Source organism: Melozone crissalis, unplaced genomic scaffold (genome assembly GCF_028551555.1).
Source record: "Melozone crissalis strain CALT ecotype California unplaced genomic scaffold, PUWL_Pcris_2 ptg000027l_1, whole genome shotgun sequence".
In the NCBI taxonomy this organism is placed as follows: domain Eukaryota; kingdom Metazoa; phylum Chordata; class Aves; order Passeriformes; family Passerellidae; genus Melozone; species Melozone crissalis.
Genome location: NW_026535805.1, coordinates 57,597,588 through 57,622,442, shown reverse-complemented (window position 1 = coordinate 57,622,442; position 24,855 = coordinate 57,597,588). Strand labels below are relative to the sequence as shown.

The following is a 24,855-nucleotide window of genomic DNA, read 5'->3' as shown; positions in this document are numbered from 1 at the left end:
CACTCTTCATAAATGCCTCACTTTGGTGTTTTGCAGTCACGTATACAGATCTCTCCTTTGCATTAACACAGTTCTATATATTATTTTATTTTGCAGTTCTTTCCATATGGAGATGCTTCTAAGTTTGCCCAGCATGCCTTCCGAACCTTTGATAAAAATGGAGATGGGACCATCGACTTCAGAGAGTTCATTTGTGCCCTGTCCATCACCTCACGAGGCAGTTTTGAGCAAAAGCTGAACTGGGCCTTCAACATGTACGACTTGGATGGTGATGGTAAAATTACAAGAGTGGAAATGCTGGAAATTATAGAGGTGAGATCAATATGACACTCATGAACATCACAATGTTAATAAAATTTGATTCCTTGTTCACACAGACTTTAGATTTTAGGCTCACCAGAGGCTGTAGGGTACATTAAATGCACATTACATATTAATCCTGCACTGACTGGTGCCCAAGCACACTCACGTGTTTGTTAATAGATGCAATCTTGGAGAATTGCAGAGAGTACATATGTGCATATAAGCTTTTAAATATCCAGAGATTTTTTTTCCCTTGATGAATGGATTAATCATAAGAACAGCACAGGATTTACAAAGCCCGTCTCAGTCACTTGACACCCATGAAATTATTGCACTGCAGCCCAAGTAGCTGAAGCCTTACTGGAGATTAACTTCAGATGATTACAGAAATTTACAGGGATGACAACACGCTATTTTAAGTGACCTCTCACAGATGGGCTTTAAGATGACCACAACTTCTAAGAGGAAGGATAAAGTTTACCACCTTCGTCATCTGCCACAGTAGTTAATACCAGATTGTGCCCACCTGTACACACAGAAACCTATTTAAGGGCAGTGACTTCAAAAACAAATTATTCAGAATTTATGTGCAATATTTCATCTGAACAATTGATACAGAGAGTAAGTTACAAGAGTTTTACATTGTGAAACAGGAAGCCAAAGAAATTCATTCTGGGATGCAAAATGTAACCATCAAAATAAACCTACATCTAAAGAAAGTAAAATATATTCTTCCTTGTTTTACGTATCTGGACTTTGGATCCTTATAAAGAAAAGCAAAAAAAAAACCCTAAAACCAATCTTTAGAGAAACTTGCAATCATTTTATTGTTAGAACATATTTCCAGAATTTGATCACATCCAAAAATTAGATTGAATTTCATGTTGAATTTTCCATTTGGTTTTTTTCCAAAGGCCATCTACAAAATGGTGGGCACTGTGATAATGATGAAAATGAATGAGGATGGCCTGACGCCTGAGCAACGGGTAGACAAGATCTTCAGTAAGATGGATAAGAACAAAGACGATCAGATCACACTGGATGAGTTCAAAGAAGCTGCAAAGAGTGATCCGTCCATTGTATTACTCCTGCAGTGTGACATTCAAAAATGAGCTCGTGTACGACGCGTCATAGACTGCACAGAAGTTTAATGTTCCATTCAGTTTGCAGCTATTTCCACACACACAAAATTTTGCTTGGACTACCTATAAATGGACTTGCTTCTTGTGTTTGAAACACTTGTGTGCATGAGAATGTCATTTGCTAAAGAATTTTAAAAGTATATATTATAAAAATAAACTGCCACAACGTGATGTGTGCAATGTCATTTCATAACAACCCTCTTCCTCTGAATCCTGTGCAGCAGGCCTGTGCTGCAGTGAATTATATTATTTATTGTTCCTGTTTTACTGATGCTAGCTCTGTGTCTCCTAGACTGAGTAATGTTAGTGACACTGAATTCCCATGGTAATGTTAACTGTTTATTATAAATCATGTCACCATTCTGCTGTAAAGTAGTACTGGACAGACAGAAGGGAAGAGCTTCTCGGCTCCCAGGTCTGGTCCACACGTGCTTGTATTGTCAGTGGATATAAATGTACTTCATTTGCATGCCTTTTAGGTTTGCCTTAATTCTTACCTCATTTGCATCCCTTCAATATGGAAAGAGCTATGTCAGAGGAATGCAGTATATTAAAAAAAAAAAAAAAGAAAATCCTGCTAAAATTAACCCTTTAATTAAGAATATATATAAATATATATATATATAATGTTTAAAATATTGTTTTATTGCAAGTTTAAAGGTTTTATTGGAAGTGTATTGATCTTTGCCAGAATTTTCAAAAGCTTCCACAGAGGTTGCAATATATATGTCCCAAAATAAATTTATAACATTTGACCTTTTCCCCTAATTCTTATTTCATGTCTTCAGCATGGTAATAAAAAAAGAAAAAGTTCAATCTCTTTAATTATCTGTCACTGCACACTGGGAAATATATATTTCATTACTGAAGCATGAAGAAAACTACTTTACACTCACTCACTAGAAGAGTCATATTATACAAAACCAAAAGTTGTAGTTCTTGTATTTAAGGCTGGAGCAGCTGTTGATGCTCTAAGATGCTACTGCTAAGATTTACCAGCGCAGCTACTAAACCTGTGCTGAGTTTTAAGCGGTGTAAGTGAAATAATACAGTTTATTTGCTCACCCTAAACCTTGTTTTTAATGTTTTTTCCCTCCTGAAGTAAGAGAGTTCCCTCTTACCATCTGATACTAAACTACTCTGTGTTTAATATAAACAGACATGATGTTAAAAACCACTACTGATAAATTAACCATGAAGTATGATGACAAAGGAGGGACAGTGAGACAAACCAACTTCCTCTTCAATTCTATGTGCACAAATCAAGTTTCTCTCTATCCTGTGACAAATTCTGCACAGCCTTGGGAAAGAATGAAGAACTATCAGACTGCAGAAACTGCAAATGAAAAAACTCCCTATGCCCCATTTCCCTGATGCTTTAAACAGTTGGTTGCTTGCTGGATTAAAAGAAAAAAAAAAGCAATCTGAACACCTTATAATTGCATGTTTGATATTTCATCCTTACCTTATGAAGAAACAGGACCGTACTTTTAATAGCTAAAAATCAAACAATAAAACATGACACAAACCAAATAATTCTCTGTATTTTCAAATGTAAAAAGCAAAGCTTATCTTAAAGGGAAAAGGAAACAAGCAACAAAAAGCAGTGTTACACAACTTGCTAAGAGTTCTTGTGGGGGGGATCACAGAATCGATGGCTGCCACAACCACAGCCATACTATCATTTTTGGGTTGCTTTGTATTCCAAACAGCAAAAGCACAAATGTCAACTACAATTTTTACACTAGAATTTTACTACAGACTACACATATATTAGTCTTAGCAAATTAGGGAGAAGTACACTTCATGTGTTTGGCTGTAACTTAAATACACATTCTAGAAATTACATATTTCTGAGAATTATATGCTCACATTGAATACTTCTCAGATTTTATGCCTCTGGTTTACATACATGAGAAGCAATTTCTCATTCTATGTTTCCCTGCACATTGGATTTATGCAGCTAGACAGGCTCCATTTACTTTAGTGCAGCATTAAGATGCACTGCCATCCAAAATGGCCAACAACTCAAAAACACAGTCAAACTCAAAAATGTAACATCAGCACTGCAATCTTCTCTCTAGGTAGCCACTACAGTAAACTATGTATTTAAAGAACCAAGAATATGATAGGTTGGAGACCTTAGTAGGATCACAGGAAAAATAAGTGCATCCATGCAAGGGCTTCAGTAATTGTTTATTCAGAATTCATTCTCTACCATGAAAATATGCTTATAATAATTATACAGCCAAGAACACATCTTCATCAAGTACAGGGGTAGAGTAGAATAAATACAAAGTACTGATTTGAATGAAAGACCAGAGTTGTTGCCAGCTCCTCCAATATTTCAAGTCTATAAAAGCTTGGGAGAAAGCTGAAGTGTTAGCTCCGTAGGAATGCATTAATTTTCCTTAATCTCTTTTCTCCACACAACTCATTATAGAAGACTAATGAAGATAAATGCTTTACTCTTTCCTGCCTCTGCACTTTTGCCTTTTTTTTTTTTTTTTGGATACTGAAGAGAATCATGAGGAAATAATGCAATGCCATTTATCTCATACTGTAAAAAGGTCTGAAATCTACCCCAATTGAATCATAAAATCGAGTCAAGCTCCACATGTGGCTCATGATCATGTCCTAGAATCAAAGAATTGTTTGGGTTGAAAGGGACCTTAAAGTTCCAACTCCCTGCAGGCACATCTTGCATTAAAACAGGTTGCCCAGGGCCCCATCCAGCCTGATCTTGAGCACTTCTAGAGATGGGGTGTCCACAACTTCTTGGCATAACCTATTCCAGTGCCTTAACACCCTCACAATAATTTATTCTTCATATCTAATCTAAATCTACTATCTTTCAGTTTAAAGCCACTCTCCCTTGTCCTGTCACAACAGGCCCCTGTAAAAAGTCCTTCTCCAGTTCTCGTATAGCCCCTTTAAGTACTGGAAGGTGCCACAATGTCTTTCTGGAGCCTTCTCTGGACTCAGCAGATGAAAATCTCATTTGTCTCCATAGCAGAGGTTCTCCAGCCCTCTGAGCATCTTTGTGGCCTCCTCTGATCCTGCTCCAACAGGTCCATGCTCTTCCAACGCTGAGGACCCCAGACCTGGGGGCAGTACTCCATGCAGGATGTCACAACAGCAGAGCAGTAGAATCACCTCCCTCAACCTGCTGGTTCCAGACAAGTTTTGCCAAGCATGCACTTCACATAGTCCTAAAGGTGTAAGTACCTTGATAGAATTGTTCAGATGGGCAAGGACCTTCATAGATCTCTTTTCCAGCTCCCTGCTTGAAGGAGATGCAGGAGTCTATTCAATAGACTCCAAACACTTCCAAGGACAGAGATTTCACAGTCTGCTTGTGTAACATGCTCAAATGCCTCTGACCTTCATCATGAACAATCCCTCCCGGTTTGCTCAGCCAGAACCTCCCCACTTCAATCCATGGCTGCTGTCTCTTGCAGCGTGCATATTAACAAAGCCTGGTCCTGTTTGTCAGTAACCTCCTCACAGCTGCCGGGAGTCTGCCCATTACCCTGGGCTGTCTGAAGTCTGCCAGGAGAGGCAAACAGCCTCAGGGCCTGGTGAAGAAGAGCACAAAAAGCTCCCTTCAGCCCCAGCTGTATCTGTGTAGCAGTGGAAGCTTCCCCAGTTATGGATGACGGTGTAGAGCTCGCTCCCCTGCAGCTGCTGGATCCCTGAAGCTGTGCCAGAGGCCTCTGGACAGCGAGGTGTGCTGAGGGCAGAGGTGGCTGTGCAGGTCACAGGAGTGCCTGATGCCTCTCTGAGAGGCTGGGGCTGACAAAAAGTTATTTTGGAGAGGGTGTGCTGTGCTTGAGGAGCTGTTGCCAGGCGGAGGGGCTTCAGGAGGAAGTGAACAGGCTATGTGGTGTTCCAGTGAACAAGCACCAGGTAAGTTATTTACAGAGATGCCACAGTATCAAGACTCCCAGGAGTCTCAAACCTCCTTTGTAGTGGAGAAGCAGGTGGACTCAGAACCCTGCAGGGTAATTAGTCAAGGGTGTTTTAGTCAAGGGTCTGCTCAAGATGAAGGCTGGAAGCAGGTCACTCCACATACTGGGAGGAGGTTCCCCCTCCTAAAAACAAGTAGGACTGGAACCTTCTACAACAGGTATGAGGCTCTGGAACAAGGCCAGACAATGAGGTGGGCGAAGGTTCTACTGGGACAGAGGGGCCTCCTAAAGCAACACCTCCTGTAGCCTGCATCAAGACCTCCTCTGAGAAGAGCAAAAGAAGGGCAGAGTAATAGGAAATTCCCTCTGAGAGAGGTGAGGGAAGGCCTGACATGCATACCAGATCTAACTTATGGCGAATTCTGCCGGCTGCTGGCTCCCAGGGGCATGGATAAGAGAAATTACTGAAAAACTCTCCAGTCTAGTAAGGCCCTCTGATTACTACCCACTATTGGTCTTTCAAGCCAGCAATGACAAAAAACCAAAGAGAATTCCAAGGACAATCAAAAGAGACTTCAGGGCTTGAGTTGAAGGCTGAAGGATCAGAAGCACACGCAGTTTCCATAATCGTTTTGGTAACAAGGATAATATTGACAGCAATAGGCAGATCCACCAGGTCAACACATGGCTCCAAGGCTGGTGTAAGCAAAAAAAATTCTGTTTTTTTACCATGGGACAATCTATTGAACACCTGCTCTACTGACACGTGATGAGATGTACCTATCTCGGGGGGGAAAAGAGCTCTAGCACAGGAACCAGCAGGGCTCATTCACAGAAATTTAAACCAGCTTGGAAGGAGGAGAGACAAAACCAGGCTTGCCAGTGGGGAGTGATGGAATGGAGTGGTTTCTCAGTAAGAACTTGAGAAAACTAATGGGATCCCTCCACCTCCTTCAGGTTTGTTGGCTGCAAAGCACCACAGCTGAATGTAATGCACATAGCATGAGGAACAAGACCATCTCAAGCCTTTGGCCCAATCCCAGACATTTGGTATCACTGGCATTGGTGAAACTGTGGGCTTAGTCCTGTGACTGGAGTGCCCTGTTGGATTGTTACAGGCTTTTCAGGAGGGATGGGCAGGGCAGCAGTGGCTGGGGTGGCACTGTAAGTCAGGGATGGAGCCTATAGTTGGAAATGGCACAGTTGCAAGCCTCTAAGAAAGAATCAAGGGACATACAAACAAACAAGGGACAAGTTGCCAGAAGTCAGCTGGTGGGTCCCTTACAAATCAGCATTTTTATGGATCCATGATTCTCTAAGGTGGATTTCCTACCTAGCTTCCATATTTTAAAGAAACCTACAAGTTTAATACTGTGCTGCGACTGAAAACAAATTACGCTACCAAGTCAAGTTAAAACTTACACTGTAATAAGGTTTTATTGAGGAACTGCTATTCAGTAAGGAAGTGCAGAAACTGCTGATTGTTGTTCTCTGAGTAGTCTCAATGGCTCCTGTAACCATGTAACATCAACAACAAAAAATCCCCCAAAACAACAAAAAAGAAATGCAGCTGAACTCTAAAAAGTGGGGTTTTTTTTGAAGAGTTGCCAAAAATTTCAAGTTCCTGGAGAAAAAAAGAACAGGACAAGAAAAACAGGTTAATTTGAATGAGTTTGAAAAAATCTGCTTCTTCTTTCTCCCTCTTATCCCCAGTAAATGCTTGCAATATCTAAACAAATCAAGTTTAAGTACTCTGGTCCCAGGGAGATGTGGAAGGGGAGAGAGGGCAGGCAGACCCAACAAAACACAGCTCTACAATGCTGTAGAAAAGTTAAAGTATTACTTCCCAAAATTCTTATTCTACTTCATTCCTATATATTGGAAAGACTTGTGTCTCTGTAGTTTATTATAATAAAATTACTATTTAGAGACTTATTCTGTACCTGGAAACTCAAGAGTGTGTAAGAACCAGTTCACTGGAATTAAGAATCTAGGTTTATAAAGATACAGCTTGCTGGGTTTTAGAAGCTCATGTCCAAAGACACTCAAACCCAATTAAGAAAAGAATGAGAGAACTATTTTCCCACCAAGATAATATACTACATATAAAATTTTCCCTTTTCTCTTTATGAAAGTGTAAGTTCTAATAGTTGCTCATATTCAGCTACTGTGGGTGGTTCACTGGAAAATAAATGAAACACATTTTACTGCATATATTACCACACATTTAAGAAATAAAGCACAGCTAGGAAGAAAACAATATTTGTAACTTAATGCTGATTTTAGGCGTGTAGAGACACTAAAACATTACCACAAGTAACAGTTCAAACAGTTTATTAAAATATTATTTATAGTTATACAAAATATATTTCAATATTTTCAGAAGAAAAATCAGAACAACAGATAAAAAATTCTATAACTGGTAGCTAAAAATATCAACAGAACATTCAAAATTTTCTCCTTATCCAAACTGTGCTTATTCTTCTTCTGTGTACACACAGTAATCCTTTGAAAAATAATTAATAACAATACAGAAATATCTTCCTGAGAGTATCTAACAATTTAACATCTTTTTCAGAATCAGGAAGCAATACTTTTACATATATTATTACACATTTGTCCTCAATATAATACCATATTCATACAGAGATACTTATTGATCTTCATTTCGGTCATTCCTATTTTGGAAAGTCAGTGCTCTTTGGTCTCTTGGAGGGTCTGGCATACGGAGGATGTGAATATGGGGACTCGTAGGCAGAGAACTAAAAAAAAAGGATGCATCATTTAAACAGTGTTTCTTCTCCAACAATTTTAGTACTTCCATTTGATTCTTTAAATTACGTATTTTCCTTTAAATAACTCCACCTTTTTTCTTTGACAGTTTTAAAAAACAGTAACATAAGGTGAAGTTTAGGCTTCACTGAACTGATCCTGGGCCCAAGTTGAATAAAATCTTGAGGTAAAGACAAACACTCATTTCAATCATGTGATTTCTAACAATTAAGACTGCCTTAACTAGAGAAAAGGTTCTTTTACCAAAACCTCCAAATGAACAAATGATGGAATACAAGTAAGGATTTGCCTTACAGATACTGAAGTAGCACACACTATACACACATGTAATCAATCCCAACATACCAAGAATGAGCTAATTTACTAAACATAAATTCACACAGACTTTTCCACTGATTATCCTAAATGGATTTTTCCTGAAGTTGCCCCCATATTTTTCTTAAATTTAACGTTTGCTGAATATGAAACACGGAACAATGTAAACAGTAACTATACAAAAAAATCCTGTGTGTTTACTAGTTTCAGAAAATCTCCACAAAAGCATTTCCACTGAAATAACAACCGCTACCACTACTCTGCTTTTTAAAATCTTTAGTGAGGGAAGACAATTAGGAATAAATCAACTTCTTTTTGAAGACTGCTTTAATTACCCTCCCAGGCTTCACTAGTTACACTGGGTTAATAGAGAGGAGCTGGCTGCACAAGGTTAGACATGACTGTCCGCTTAAACTGGGAATGGCTCTACCTTTATACAGAGGTTTTGGAAGAATTCTGAACCACTAGATGACAAATTTAAAAGATGGTGTAAGCTATGACTCTCTAGATCAGCAACATTAAAGCCCAGAAAATGAAATCAACTCAAATGACAAACCCCTTTAAAGTAGTATAGCACTAACTGAAAAATCCCTTCTTTTGCTATTTTTGGGATAGGAGAGGGACATACAAAGCTAGGCTAAGAAGAGCCTGTTTGACAAAATAAAACATTTCTAAAAGTTGTTATTTCAGACAAACTGTTCCAAGTCCCACTGAATTACCATTATGTTAAAAAAACCCTTTAAATTCACAGAACTGCTTCAATTTTTATGTTCTACTGTGACAAACAGCAAAATTTCTTTCTCCTCACATTCAATTTTTTCAACTTTCACTCCTTGCAATTCTTCTATCCTGAGATAAACCACAAGAGTATTACCTCATGCTCAGGGGGGTGAACAAAATGAACTGTCGATAGGGCTGAAAATCAGCCCTCTCCAGAATCATGTCGATGGCAATTCTTCTGTTAACCATATCCTAAAGACAAAAGATTTGTCAGGTAGTGGTACTGACAGTAAAAAATACATTAGAAAGCATGATTCTAGAAAACCTACCAGAATTAATTGCTATACAGTTAAGGCTAGGTAAAGAAAATATCTAACTAAGACTAATAAAAGCTAAGAAAACCTGGAGAAACATTAGGGTAAAAATCTAAAAGCCTGGGAAATTCTTAGACTGTACTTTTTAGCACACATGGGCAATGAAAAGCTTCTATTAGAAACATCACACATTCATCTAATTACAGTGTTTTTCTATCATCTTTGATGTACATACATACTTTGATGTACTTCTTACTTTATTGGTATGCTGAGATGAACTGTACTTTAGCTGAATAATGTTTCCTGTAAAATCCTGCCTGAAAAATCACCTGAAAGGATTTAAGGGTTCCATGAAACCTATGATATTATGGATCTTTTTTTTTATTAGGATTATTATTGTTAATATCACTATTAATATTTTGAATGGAACCTTATGCATTAGGCTTACTGAAAAGGATGCACAATAGGAAGCTGTTACTAGGAGGGACCAACCAAGCTCTACTGCTGTGCCCTGCTCCTCATGGAAGCACAGATCTCCCAAGAAAGCACACCATGGAGTCCTCATGTGGTGGGCCTCTGTGACTACACCAAGACTACAGAACGTGTGGACAGTAAGGCTGCATTACTGGCATTGGGGTGGAAAGACAAATTGTTTGGAATAATTTGTGGAATAGATGACATGCAAGCTCTTTGCAAGGCCTACAATTCTGAGTATCCATCCTTTTCTGAAAAGATGGACAAACTTCTCCACAACTAACTTTTACAAGATGATCTAAGATCTGAAAGTTGTCTGAAAAACTACTGTTTCACTACCTTAGATGCGCACTGTCCTTTTTAAAATTCTTTAATAGAAACTGTATTATCTTTGTTCCCTCTAAGTGAGTCCTAGTAAATAAATGATTGATGAGGAAGGGACACTGAGACAAAATTAAATAAGGCAGTATCAAATCTTTGTCTCACAAAAGTAAATATTTTCTCAAACTCATACCACCTCGCATATTTAATAAATAGGAAATAAATCTTAAAAAAAAAGGAAGTAAATTTCAAAATGGGTTAGTGGCCTGTCCACAGAAGTTGGGCACAAAAATAAGATTTATCAGTTCTATCAACATTAGTATTTATTGTTCATTATTCTGCATTCCAACATCTTGGGAAAATGCTCCTAGCTGAAGTATGAGTTTCTATAAAATGAGTAGCAACAGTGAACCCAATTGCTACATTTGCTCTGAAAAAAACCCACACTGACCTCAAAATTGGCAGAAATCAAAGCACATGTCAAGCCCAGAATGTCCCAGCAATCTGCAGAGTCAACCTCTGACAAACACAGTACCAGCTGATTTATTATTTTTGTGCTGAACAATGGTTTGAGCACATAAATTGACAGAAAGGCTCATATTTCTGGATACCAACTTCAGAAACACAATAAGCTTCAAAACTCATCAAAAAAAGTATACAAGATCACTAGCAAATTTTGTTTTGGGGGATTTTGATTTTGGTATGGGAGCTTTTTATAATTTGCAGTCAACCATAGTGGTTTTAAATTTAATCAAATACAAGTAACAACCCAACTATTTTACTAATTTACACAAATCAGAATGGAAGATATAGTTTAAGTTTAAACTATATACCATGTAGACATCAAATTCATCCATGCATCTGAAAGGAGATTCAGAAATGTTCCACAGAGAAAGAATGAAACAAACTGTGGAGAAGGAACGTTCACCTCCTGATAAGGATCTCAGATCACTACGGGCACCTCTTTCTTCCTCTCGAGGCTGAACCTTGAAATAAAAATATTGGACCAGTTTTTAAATCTGAGATGAAGACATACTAACAGAACCATAATTTTAACAGCAAACACATTATACATGAACAGAGATCACTTGAAAACACTTTTCTGCATTTCACTGCAACTGCCATTCTAGAATGGGATGGCCCCTAACCATTTAGTAACACATTTCTAAGATCACTGCAATTTCTTCAATCACAGTCATACACACTGAACAGATTAAATGACTCTGCCAGAGTTTTGTTAGTCAAATCTCTAATAGCTGTTACACGGTGTTGAATAAATGTCAACATAAATGTTTACATAAGAGTAAAAATCTCATGGTTACCAGATACAATAGAAGAGCAGGTAATTAATTTACAGAAGAATTTTAAATGAGGAAGGGATTCTTTACATGGAATACATGAAACATTGTGAACAGCCATTTGGTTACATTGACTATGATGACATCTTGTGGTGCTCCTTCTCTAAGATGAAACTTGGGCATTTTCTTGCCCTGCTAACTACATTGCCTTTAACAAGTTAAGCAGGCAAATAAGGATTCTTTTGAAGTGGAATCTTTTTTTGCAGGGAATTGTTTTCTTTTTGCAACTTATATTCCTTGACTCAATACAGATCTCTTTTGTGAGATATGTGAGACATCAGCTATTGAAAAAATATATTCTGATAAAGCCAAGTAAAGACTTCATATTTTATGGACTGAGTTTAGTTCTTCAGATACATGTGCTTAACCTGTCTAATTAGGACTGTGACATATATTTATGTTGTCACTGCACATTTTTCCCCTTAATCCCTAAAACTGAAGTCTGCCACAGACACAAAAGTAAATAAATCCATGATAAAACTTTTTGGGATGTATGTTAAAATATACATAGAAAAAAACCCACCAAAGTTTAGCTGCATTAAGTTGTTTAAGTAACAACCAGAGCCATTAAGGACCACACAAATACTGCTGAACTTCCTATCAATGATCCAGGAATGAGTTATTTTGAAAGACTGGATGACCAGTTTACATTTATTCCTTGTCATCTAGCAACCATTTAAAATAGCAATGTTTTCTGTCCTTGCTTGTTTTCAATAACATCCTACTGTCACCAAATGGGACTAAAGAAACTTATTCAACACCTATTTGTTGTGATTAAGCAGACACTTCTTCACTGAGGCTTTTGGAAACTCCTCCAACGTGTGTCCCGCTCCACAGACAAAATCCAGCCATTTTTACATGCTTTTTCTGCTGAATCATTGTTACGTAAGTTCTTTTACATACTATGCATGCATAATATGCCCACTCCTAAATTTAACCTTTGCAATGACTGGTTTTGTTAGTTATATAACTTCATCAGCATTCTTGTCCTAAAACAATCATTGGTCATCTCTACTGAGGCCTACTGATTGGAATATTCAAACCAAGATGGGAAGGGTAGGGGGCTTCCAAGCAGCATAACTGGTATGCATGACAAAAAATATCCATAGTTTCCTAACCAGAACATAAAAGTCCAGCAATTTCTTGCTGCATATTTCAAGCACAACACTCCTAACATTTCTACACCTTATACTTCACAATTTTCTACTTGTAATCATAGCTACCTCTTTTATATGATTAAATTGATTACTTGATCAGAATATGTATAACATTACAACTTAGTGTATCACCTTTTGCAAAGGGAAAAACAATTTATGCTATCATTTGCAATGCATTTCTAGTATCTGAGACTAAAATAGATAACAATTCAGTATATATTATAGTAACTGAAGAAATATAAAGTAACTTACTGTTATGGAAAGTGTCTCATTCTTGTGATCAAACATTATATGTCCAGAGCAACCTCGAACACGTAATAAATGCTCAAAGTGGAGTTTGCATCGCATAGAAAGGCTCCTAAAATCAAGCATACAAACATTAGGGGAGTAGGTTTTTAAATACATGAAAAGTGATTTTCATGTACAACAGATTTTCATCAACAGTTCCACATCATTAAGTATTAAGCCCTCCTCCAATAACAGTATTCCCCCAAAAATCAACTGCACTCTCAAGCGGGCAACATTAGACATACTGGAGAGAATCCTTTTGAAGAAAGGAAACAACAAAAATCTTCATGGATAGGCATAAGATATTAAGGGACTGAAGCAAAAAAGAAGGGATGTACACAGATTAATGGAGAAAAAGCTGTCAGATTATAGAATCTGAATCAAGAGCTTCAAAATTTTCAGCACAGAGCAGAGGAGAATCATTTGGCCTAAAATGAAATTATAGGAGCTCAGCACTAGTGATTATAATCAATAAAAATGACTGACAGCCCAGATTATTTCAAGTCCGAGCATGTTAACATTTTACTGACCACAACCAGCATTCAAACAGAACTGCCTTGGATGAAGTAATCACAGTTGAGGTCTTTGGGATGAAACAAAATACAGGCTCCACTATTTCACTGCTTTTCCAGCTGTCAGTCCAGGCTCCCTCTAAACTCTCAGGCACAATAAGCTTGAAAGTGGCAGCAATCACAGGTTAAAAAGATTGCTGTGAACACTGTCTCAAACTCACCTTAAGAACTGCCGATACACTTTGAGCCTCTCTGCCATCACTTCATCCAGCACCCCAATAAATCTCCGTAAGTTCTTTACTTTATTGCTTGCATCCTCGTACCTTTCCTTTGCATGCTGAAATTGCCTGTTAGGAGTAAGGTTTGGAGCAATATGCATTGCATTAAAACTGAGCAATTGTTTTAAATGCTGAAAATAATTTTGATAACCAAAATATTCAAATGAAAATTTTCTTGTGAGAATTTATGTGAAAGCTAAATGCATGTGATAAGTAAGACATTGTTCACAATGAAATGTGGACAAAAATTAAATCTTAATTCCATTTTTAATTCTTCTGAAAATAAATTCTTTCACCGGGGAGAATGAATGACTGGTTTCTCCACGCTCAAGAATATCTGAGGGGAGTGCTTCCTTGAAATACACTCAAGGAGCTTCAGCTTGTGCATTAGTTACTCAAACTACAATTATGCTTAATCCTCATTGCATCACAAAACAATGTGGTGAGTTAAATTCGTGTTGTTGTAACCGGGATACTTCAAAACATTAAGAGAGTGTCTGATTATTGGTAACATCATATATGTAGCACACATGCTGCTGAAAAACCACTGGAAGGTGTTTCAGGACTCTTAAGCCTGTTCAGTACTGGGAGAAGGAGTACAAAACGTTTCTACAGCTTCATAGATAGCTTAAAGAGTAAAAACACACATAAACACATAGTGAGTCAGTAAGAAAACTCTTCTTTCCCCTCTCTTTTCCATCCCACCTGAACTGTTTTAGACAGTAAAGATGACTTACTGGATTATTTCTTCTCTGTTTCCACGGTGACTGCTTTCTAAATTTATCTTCTCTCTCAAGCGATTCATTTCTGCATCAAGACTTTTAACAGTTCTGCTGACCCTGATGGGCTCCGAGAAGATTTGCCTTGCTTTTGCTGTTTTTTCCTAAAGGAATGTTTGAAACTCAAACAATTGTCACATTTTTCAAAAATCTGTTTACTCTTCCCAATAAGTATTTTATGCTACAAACTCCAAGCAACAACAGTATTTTTGTGTTCTTTCTGTTTTCATTACAGCAAACCCAGTTAACAATTTTATTGACAACATTTATACATGAGTAGTTATTTCGGTGCAAAGAACTGTATCCAAGATTTTTAATACAATCACAGTTATTTAACTAATGCAGACAAATAAGGAACCAAAATCACCATATTTAAATAGGGCAGTCTTCCAAAAGTCTTTATGGATGTGATTTCAGAGTTATTTAATAAGGCTCGATTAGGTAAGTCTTCAAAAGACCACATATGGGGCCTGTACAAGGAAAACCCTACCACCAAAGAAACCAAAACAGTATTATTCAATTTAACTTAAGCCACAAATTTTAAGTAATTTTAATCTTCTCATTGCAAAACATGGAAGAAATGTTCCTAGATGGATGAACTCTAATTTATCTGTCAAGAGAGAACTGGTGTCCTATCAGAAAAAAAGAGGTCTCAATTCACTTACACAAAATTCCTTTACTTGCTTTAGATAGTCAGTGTAGGACATAGCTGAGAGAATACTCAGTGCAGCTGAGTATATTAATATGGTCTGTATGTTATACAAGTAGAATGATTTATGATTAAATATTAGAAGAATCATGACCATCTGACTTCAATAGCTAAAAAAAACCCCACCACACATACCTCTAATTCCTTTTCTTTGGAAACTAGTAAATTTTTGTGCTTGTTTATGCAAGCCACGTGTTCTCTCTGTTTCTCCTCATAGTGCTGCAAATGGCGTTTACTGTTTTCCACTTCTGACTCAGCCTGGTTTAATTCAGCCTGTTTGGAACAAATCACGATGTGAGCTGTTTGGGGTAGATTCCTGAGAATCTCTCTAGTGTTTACTGACTTCTCAGAGGTTGTTCTAACTTATTTTGGTTTCAGTAACACTGCTTCTAGAGTCTGGGAGCTTTAACAGGAGCTTATGAGAAAGTCTATGCTCAATTCCGACAAGGAACAAATACATGCAATGATTTTAGGAATTGTATCTTGAGGTGATGTTTTAATCTTTAAGAAAAGCTATGCTTTCTCCTAAAGCTCAAAAAAAATGCATTTATTTTTTACACTACATTCTATCTGGAACTTCAGATGCCTGTGTGATATCAGTCAGAACTGCATTTCTGTGTGGAAATTGAGTATTCTGCTATAGCTGTAATAAACAATCATAGACTCATAGCATAGTTAAGGTTGGAATCTTTGAGAACATTAAGTACAACCATCAACCCAAAACCACTACCATACACACCACTGAACCACATCCTGCAGTACAACAGCCATATACTTCCAGGGATAGTGATTCCACCACTTGTCTGGGCAGTTTGTTCCAACGGGTTACAACCCTTTCCATCAAATTTTTTCTCCTCGTGTCTAAACTAAACCTCCCCTGGGGTGCAATTTGAAGCCATTTCCTCTCCTTCTGTCACTTGTTACCCAGGAGAAGAGACTGAGCCCCACCCCACTACAACCTCCTTTTAGGTGGTTGTAGAGACTGCTAAGGTCCCCCTTGAAGCTCCTTTTCTCCAGGCGAAACAGCCACAGCTCCCTCAGCTGCTCCTCACAGGAACTGTGCTCCAGACCCTTCACCAGAAACCTCTATTCTATGTAAGTACTGATACCGTTGAAGTGACATATCTTTCCAGAGAAGCAAAGAGGTATAAAGAATGACATAAATTAGGACACATTTTCTTCTTCATCCCTGTCAACTAGATGGCTTGTCTTAACAAAAATAAAAACACCAAACCAAACAAAAAAAAAACCAAGAAACAACTCAAAACTCCCAGAACAACAAACAAGAAAACCAACCATCAACAACAATAATATATGCTCTTACTTTTTTCCAATTCTATCTTAAAAACAAAACTTGCTACATGTCAACAGTTAATTAAACAACTGTAGAACACTTAACAACATATCTGATTTAAAACCTCTTCAGGAATTTCACCGCTTCCCTCAATTGCATTCAGTACTCTAAATAACAAGAAATGTTTTCATATTCTGAATAAATCTCTTTCCATACAGAGTGGTTCTTTTAAAATAGATAATATCTCTAGAATTTCCATATTAGATACATTAGAACTAACACATTTATCTGTTGCTTTGCTGCCTTGTTTTCTTACTCTTTTTGTTTGCTCTTTTAATTTGGGCTGACTACACAGCAATTTACAGTTTAAATGAAACACATAAGAGATTGCCATAGTGATCTTTTAAGTTTTTTTTATTTCATCCTTCTACAAGTTTACAGTACTATAAATGTCCTGAACTCTTATTTCTGTTTTCTATTTTAAAACCGTAAGTTCTTTTTGCCAAAGTGAGATTGCCTTCCATTTGCCAATATCAAATTTTGCAAATTTTGCACCATTTTGCTATTTGTCTTAAGTCTTGCTATTTTTCTGCTATTTCCAGGTGCCTTCTGTAGTCTTGAATAATTTGAACTATATACTGGTACCTTCTGTGATTATGTAACTTCATAAAATAACAACCAATTCATATAGAACTTCAAATGATATTTTGAGAAATGAATAGTTATGAACATTCTTAGCCAAGGTTTCTTAGAAACAAAACAAAAAATGTGATGCACGAGAAAGGAAAGTCAAGGAAACTGGTTTTCCTGCCTTTTTACTCCACGACTAAAGATACCTGGAAATGAACTCTCTTTAAACATAAAACACTACAGTTTCTACACATAACAATCATCATCACTTTCAAAATATTGCCAAGCTCATTTCCCAACATATTCTAGATGGAATGCTCCATTTCCATCTTCTAGGTAGACCTTAAGTATAACAGGCAAAAAGTTCTCTTCTCCTGCCTCACCTCTTCTTAACCTCATTCCCCTTGACGCACAAATGGAACAAATCAAAAATACAATATAAAATTATTGTTACCTTAATTGGGCCAGCAATTTCTTCCACTTGATGAATTTTTTCTTTCACCTCTTCTAATTTTTTTTCAGCTGCTTGGAGATTATTTTTCAGTTCTTCCATTTCTCTGCTTTGTAGCTGCATGTCTTGTTTCACAGATTCTATCCTACCCTTATTTTCTTCAGCTTCTTCTTGCTGTCAAAAGGTATTAAAGTTAAGAATAATAAAAAGAGACACATTTGTAAACTACTGTACCAGATTTTTTTAACTATCAGTATTAGGGTACAGTATTACATGAAGTTCTCTGTAACTCTAATAAGAATAGGAGAAGCTCAATGTAATTGTCACTGAGGCCCAAAGGAAGAGACTGACAGACCTTGTAGGAGACCACTAAACCAAAGTGCAAAATGAAAGTGGAACTTCACATTTATGTGACTGAAAATTAAGACAATTTTATTCAGAGTTGTGATGAATAGACTGAAAAGAACAAGGTAACTTCCCTCTGGATCTGTGGCCAATATACATCCAATACACAATGCAATGCAGGAAGAGTAAGTGAATAGTTGTTGTCTCCTAGAAAATAACATCATTCCTAAATTACCATCATAAATACTTTCTGATTCAAAAATAAAAATATTGCAAAACCTGGGGAAAAAAATTAAATCACCAAAAATAAATAAAATCCCTCAATTTACAGAAATGTTTAGAATTATGGCAAGCATTCCATTCCTCACAATCCAGCTTTGCTTATTTCAAAGCACTGCCAACATTAAAAGACATTGTCCATATGCTAATTAGACATAATTGCATAATCTGTTCTTACTAATATATGGATGTCCGCTGACTGGTGCTCTTCCACGTTTTCAAGATCTGCTATCTCTGCATTTGCTGTTTTTATTTTTGCCTGGGAAGAAAAAGAAAATACATGTTCTGAAGCTTAACTAAAGAGAAAAGTTCACATTTGTTTATTTAAGTCATCACAGGAAAGAAGATACTTTTATTTTTTAGCTTTGTTAGTGACTAACAAGATACACAACTCTTCACACCCACCTGTGGAATTCATTTTCATGAGATATAACTTGTTCTGAATGGCATGTGCTTTAATTCATTAAGTTATCATACTTCCATTCAATATGACAATTTAATAAAATACACTTTATTTTTTCTCCAAGTATTTATCTTCAGCATTTCAGACTGCATGCTAGGGGTTTTTTTGCTGCTTCTTACTTATTATTTACTGAATATAAACTTATATCATATGTATTAGCTTACACTGCCTACCAGGAGCACCATCGGCCACCAAAAATATATATCCTACCTAGAAGTACCAGAGACCACAGAAAGGAGGCTAACAGCTGTAAAATAGTTTATAAAGAAATTAAAATGAAGAGAACTTAAAGAAGAAATATTCAGCATATCAAGATTGGTTAAGAATATACCAGAAGAGCATGAAGATAAGATGCTGGGAATGAAAAGGCAAGGCTCAACAGAAATAAAGGAGAGAAAAGCATTATATGATACAAGTGTCTTTTCTGTGCAACAACTTACTACTAGTGTCAAAAATAGCAGTATAAATTTGTAAGATTTAGCACAAGGTGGGGAAAGATACCAAACAGAAACAACAGCACGTGTAACGATTGATGTGGCCTCTATCATTCTGTCCTCAATTGTAAGAGCATACAACCAAAAAAAAAAAAATGAAAGCAAACAAGAAAAGTAAGGAGAAATATTAAAAACTATCAGGCACTCCAGATAGATTGCAGAAGTCAAAATGAAATAGGAAAAGACTGAGGAGTTTCTAAAAACTAACACTGTACCCATTTTTACCTGTAGCTGTTTTTGGTGTCGCCGATGACCATAGAGATGATCTTCATTCTGCCTGATCTCATTTTCAATGGAATGTAAGCGTTGCTGAGAGGCTGTCAACTGTGCCCGTTTGTTTTCCATTTCCTTATTCAAGTGACTTTATGAACAAAGTGATATTGAGATGTTACATACTACACAGATATTATTTCTGACGCACACATACAGAAATACACAAAAAAAAATTAAATGCATTACAAGACAAAGGATAAAAATGCACTTCTTTTTAACTAGCCTACAGCATTCACCCATAGCAAAATTGGTAATGGAATGCCTGTAACACTTTGAAAGTTAAAATAATTTTTGAGTGAAATTCATTATATACTGACATGAACAAACTACAAGTAACTGACACATTTAAAACTTCTCAGTTTATAAAAATGAATTTCAACATTCAATTCAGTTTATACTATCAGCTATTAATACTAAAATTGCCTAATATGTCTCTAATATAATCTGAGTCTCAAAATGAAAGTATTCTATTGTCACAAATTTCCTTGGTGACAGCAAGAGTTTGTAATCGTTGAAGTTTATTTTGCTTTTTCAACTACCATTTTGAAAGCAATGAGAGAAAAAACCCCTAAAAATATAAAAGGTGAGGGAATTCTCAGAGATACCTACCATGAATGAAGTCAAAAGCCTGAGGAAACACAGGTGCAAAGTTTGAAACCAACAGGAGGATGTGTGCTAACAACTTTGGTTTGAGTAGTCAGGCCTCCCTTGCAGTAAACTACAACATCTCTGTTCAAGTATTATATCTTTAAAGAAGCAGCCTTGACCAAGCATACAAAAAAAAAAAAAAAAAAAAAAAGCTCTTTTTGACCAAGCATACAAAAGAAGGTAGCTGGATTTCCTGGAGTACTAAGCAAAGAAAATCCCTGCTTGGTGGGTAAGATCTACATGCCACAAGCTGAAAGACAACTAAATACAATGCAAGTTTGCAAGTTTGTTCCTATCACAAAAAGGCACTGAAATGAAGAGATTTTCTAGAATTCTCAGAAAGGAAGTATAAATATCAGAAAGAAAATGGAGGAGATTAGAGAGTAGTGTACATGCAAATAGACAAATATGCAATTCCACTGTTCATACCTACAAGTGCACTTTCTACAGACGTGTTAAAAGATACTAACCTGATTTCTGCCTCAACATCTTGACTTAGGAACTTGGGTCTGACAAAACTGGAAGAGTAATAGCGTCGTTCAAATACTTGATCACCTTCAGCAGTGAAAGCTTCTCTACAGTTTCTCGGGGGCCGATTGCACTGCATTACCTCACGAGCCCTACGGCTATCCTGAAAAACAAAATGCCCTTATAACACCAGCAGAAATGCAACCATAATTAAAGAGAAGAGTTTAAAAGTTGTCCAGATGTTTTCACCCAGAAATAATTTCAATTCTTAATGAAAAGAAATACATTAATGAAAGAATGTGAGTATTACCTATAACATCAAGAATCTACTTTTCTTAGTTGAGTAAGACATTCTCAAGAACCCACTAAGTTTAACTGGTCATTTATTTGTGAATTCTGTAATCTAATCAGTCCCTTATAATTTGCCTTTGGGGAAAAAACCACTAACCAGAAGGTCACTATGCACAGATATATTCAACTATCAAAAGTAAATAAACATAGAGGAAAGAAGCTTCTAAAGCAAGGGATAAAGGACATCAAACAAGATTCGATTAAAGTTCAGGGAAACATGTTGGTAAAAAATCCCAACATTGACAGTGCCAGGCTAAGTGCCATTGTTCAAGGCAACCATGTTATCCATTCCAATGTATTATTTTTTCCACAGGATACTTCTTTCAGATTCAGCTGAAATTGCTCAGGTAGGGTTCAAAGGTAATAATGTTATGAAAATCACTGATTACTTCAGGCAGAGGGGAAAGAACAATCCCAATATTCCTGTCATGACAAAAGCCTACAAAATTCAGCTGTTATATAACCCACTCAGTGACAGCCATGCTTGATAAACAATCAGCTCTGCCTCAGACAGAGCATGAGCCACCTCTCCCCAGTAAGAATGTCAGAGGATAAACTGGGACAAAAGATCTAGGAGAAAAATGAAATTCACAAAAGGTAAGGATCATTAGTTCTGCTTACTTAGAGAATATCCTGCCTTCTCTAAATAAAAACATATGCTTTATTTTTATCTTTGAATACTTTATCTGTAATCTTATCTGCAGGAGCTGGTATCTTCAGTACTAACAGAATATCAAAAATCAATTAAGATCAGAAATCAGATAGTGCCAGAAAACTTAGCTACCAGCTTCTAGGTACAACTGGTAGGGGCAGCTTGGAAATTTTGCTAACTCCCAGACTACCCAAAAGCGGCACATCCCGAACCTACCAAGTAACAGAGAGACATGAGACAGAGCCAGCACTTATGAGGCTGAACTACCCACACATGGACTATTTAGACTGGGAAATTACACCACTTAGAGGCCCAGAAAGGTAGTGGCAAACAACCCAGAAACAAACAGGGAAAGTCCTGAAACACATGGGGCAGAGAGGGGAGCAGAACTTCCTCGACCTCTTTTATTCATTACAGACACTACCAGTGAAGACACCATAAATGCTCCATGCTCTTTCTATAAAGATCAACAGGGAGCATAAAGCTTACTTTAATCAGCAGGACTGTTTCTATACCCCTCATATCAATCAAACAATTGGCAACCACTGGATTTTCTATTTCCAATGCTGTCAGAACTGTTGGGAATTCTGGATGATGAACAGCTCTGAAGAAAAGAAAAAAAAACAACATTCATAAAACTCCCATGAGATTCTTAAAAAAAAAAATACAAATAGTTCTTTTCAACCATCAAGGCTAAGAAATAAAATTTAAAACATACTTACCTCTGACTAGTATCATAAATTTTATTCTGAAATTTATTTACAATTATCTGAGGTCTATGTCCATGTGGATAATATTTTGACATCAGTGACTGAAGAGTTCTTTCATCACTGTGATTATCACAGCAAAATGCCTGAAGAGAGCTTTTTAAACAGCATTCAATAGCCAAGATCAGTTCAGGATCTTTTGGATGAATCAAAGCACCTAAATAAACATAAGAAGCAAGGCTTTAGGTGCTGTGTTCCATGAGAAAATGTTCAGTAGAGCATTTTTACCACTCAAGGTTCTTGTTTTGTTGTATTTCAGGTTTTTAAACGAGTCTAAAATAAACCTTTCTTATAGGTAGAAAAAAAATTAAGACGTTGACTAAAAGTTAAAAGACTCTACAACAAACCTACCTTTTTTTAAGAGTATAAAATAAACTTTTCTTATAGGTAGAAAAAAAAAATTTAAGAGGTTGACCAAAAGTTAAAAGACTCTACAAACATATAATTTCTCTGCCTAGAGACACCTACACATAGTTGGAGGCCTGTATTTTCTTCCATTCGGGTACCAATTTTATGAAAGCTTAGCAGAAATATATCAAGGCAAAGACAGCTAATCAACAATTTATCGCTTTAAGGATGAAGGCAGTGGAACAGCTATACTGCAAATTAAACAAACACGAAGATTTCCATTATATCACCTGTCTTCAGCGGCACATATTCTCTTATCCTGCAGTAAATGCCACGTACTTTACATCCAGAATATGCTGAAACCTTTCCTCCCATTCACAAACTGAAAATAACAGCCATTGTCAGAGCTGGACAGAAGACAAATAAAAGCCAGCTTTCCAAGAGAATCTCATTTGTGTCTGTCTGACCTGTTCCTTCCAAACATCTTAAGTTTGAGAAACCCACAAGTCAGCCACTGGACATTTTGAACAAAATCTGTCCATGATCTGGACAGTGCTATCCACTGAGGAACAAGCAGTCAAAGCACAGTTCTCTGATGCCTTAAGGATGTGGGGGAGTTGGAGGGATGCATTGAAAGTTTACCATTTTAAAATATCTCAACAAAAATGGCTGGAAAATGAGGAAAGCCAGTAGATGTAAGTGAGTGCATAACAGAAGCAAAAGATAACCTACCAGGGTAAAACCTTTAGTCCAGGAAGTACAGAAGAAAAAGATGCATCTGAAGTTCCTTAAAGAACAAATATTTCTAAAAGACCACTACTTAGATTAGCAGCCATACAAAAATATCCCATGAGAAAGTATGTTTCAGAAATTGTTCTCACCTAAAGGTCCAAGAGGTTTCTTTCTAAATTGTCCTTGTTTATGGGCTACTTCAACTGCTTCAAGAAATGCTGGTACATATGGTCCAAATCTTTTCAAAGCGTTTGTTTTACTGTCTTTCAGGTCTCTCAGCTGTTTCTGGTGGGCATCCAGTGCTTGCTGCACTTCACTGCTTTCTCTCCTAAGAAAAGAGATTTTTTTTCAGTAGTTATAGAGCCTAAATTGCACTAAAATAATTATAAAGCCTTGTTTTTCAATTAGGATTGTGTATCAAGGTATCAGTAGTTCAATGTAAAGCTAGGTACACACATGCAGTAAGATTTTTATAGTTTCAAGAAACATGAGGAAAAAAAAAAGGCAAGAGAGAAAAATACTACTTTGCAACAGTTCTACAAGACTTTTTTATTTCTAACAAATTATAATAAATTTATTTCATTTCTAATTATCTTTTCCAATTTCATTGTCTTCAAAGATCATCAACAAAACATACAGTAAGCCTTGGTTATAATAATTGATAAGAGCCATTTACATTAATACACCAGGTGCAATAAGGAACAATTCTCAAATCCTTTAAGACAATAAAAGTTCAGCTTTTCAAATCAAAGCCAGAGTGCTTTGTTTTTTCTATCTTGGGTATGGGCTAAATTCGTATTTGAACCTCTTTGCCTCAAAGCCTCTGTGAATTGCCTTAACTATAGAAGCAGCAATTACTCCTAAGTGTATCTATTCTCTTATAATGTGAAAAATAAACTGGAGTCCAATACCTCAGGGATCACAAATACATTAGAGGGGATACATAAAAGAAGGGATTCTCTCTAACTTGAAACAGAGGCAAACAATTACATTCAAAAAGCGTAACTCACCTGAGTCTAGAATGATCTTCCCTACACTTAGATATAGCCTGCTGAAACTGATCCAACTGCTGACCAATCATTATTTCTTCATCATGGAATGCCTTCAACTGTTCCCTTAAGTATGCAATTCTCCTTTGTCTTTCCAATTTCTCAGGCTCTGAAGCCTGATTAGCACTAGAAAAGAACATAGGTCCATATTTTAAAACCATATTGATGATTTAAAAGTGACATGAATTTCATTATTTGTAGTGTAGAGAAGATTTACTCATCAGTTACATTTAAGAT

At 36.7% G+C, this 24,855-nt stretch overlaps 2 protein-coding genes across 6 annotated transcripts in view; one reads left to right on the top strand and one right to left on the bottom strand.

Annotated features, from left to right (window-relative positions):
* Window positions 1–2,270, top strand: part of VSNL1 (visinin like 1) — an 89,459-nt gene extending 87,189 nt beyond the window's left edge. For both annotated transcript variants that reach the window (XM_054279388.1, XM_054279389.1), the window contains exons 3-4: window positions 97–312; window positions 1,218–2,270. In XM_054279388.1, coding sequence (XP_054135363.1) covers window positions 97–312; window positions 1,218–1,415 — 414 coding nt within the window. In that variant the 3' untranslated portion in view covers window positions 1,416–2,270. The remainder of the gene's footprint in view (window positions 1–96; window positions 313–1,217) is intronic.
* Window positions 2,271–7,673: 5,403 nt separating this feature from the next.
* The window catches only part of SMC6 (structural maintenance of chromosomes 6), a 37,427-nt gene continuing 20,245 nt past the window's right edge, over window positions 7,674–24,855 (bottom strand). For all 4 annotated transcript variants that reach the window (XM_054279421.1, XM_054279422.1, XM_054279423.1 and 1 more), the window contains 15 exons: window positions 24,580–24,744; window positions 23,719–23,897; window positions 22,445–22,646; window positions 22,212–22,326; window positions 20,722–20,882; window positions 19,556–19,691; window positions 18,552–18,632; window positions 17,753–17,923; window positions 15,510–15,647; window positions 14,624–14,769; window positions 13,830–13,955; window positions 13,061–13,166; window positions 11,127–11,279; window positions 9,339–9,436; window positions 7,674–8,118 (listed from right to left, as the gene is read on the bottom strand). In XM_054279421.1, coding sequence (XP_054135396.1) covers window positions 8,010–8,118; window positions 9,339–9,436; window positions 11,127–11,279; window positions 13,061–13,166; window positions 13,830–13,955; window positions 14,624–14,769; window positions 15,510–15,647; window positions 17,753–17,923; window positions 18,552–18,632; window positions 19,556–19,691; window positions 20,722–20,882; window positions 22,212–22,326; window positions 22,445–22,646; window positions 23,719–23,897; window positions 24,580–24,744 — 2,086 coding nt within the window. In that variant the 3' untranslated portion in view covers window positions 7,674–8,009. The remainder of the gene's footprint in view (window positions 8,119–9,338; window positions 9,437–11,126; window positions 11,280–13,060; window positions 13,167–13,829; window positions 13,956–14,623; window positions 14,770–15,509; window positions 15,648–17,752; window positions 17,924–18,551; window positions 18,633–19,555; window positions 19,692–20,721; window positions 20,883–22,211; window positions 22,327–22,444; window positions 22,647–23,718; window positions 23,898–24,579; window positions 24,745–24,855) is intronic.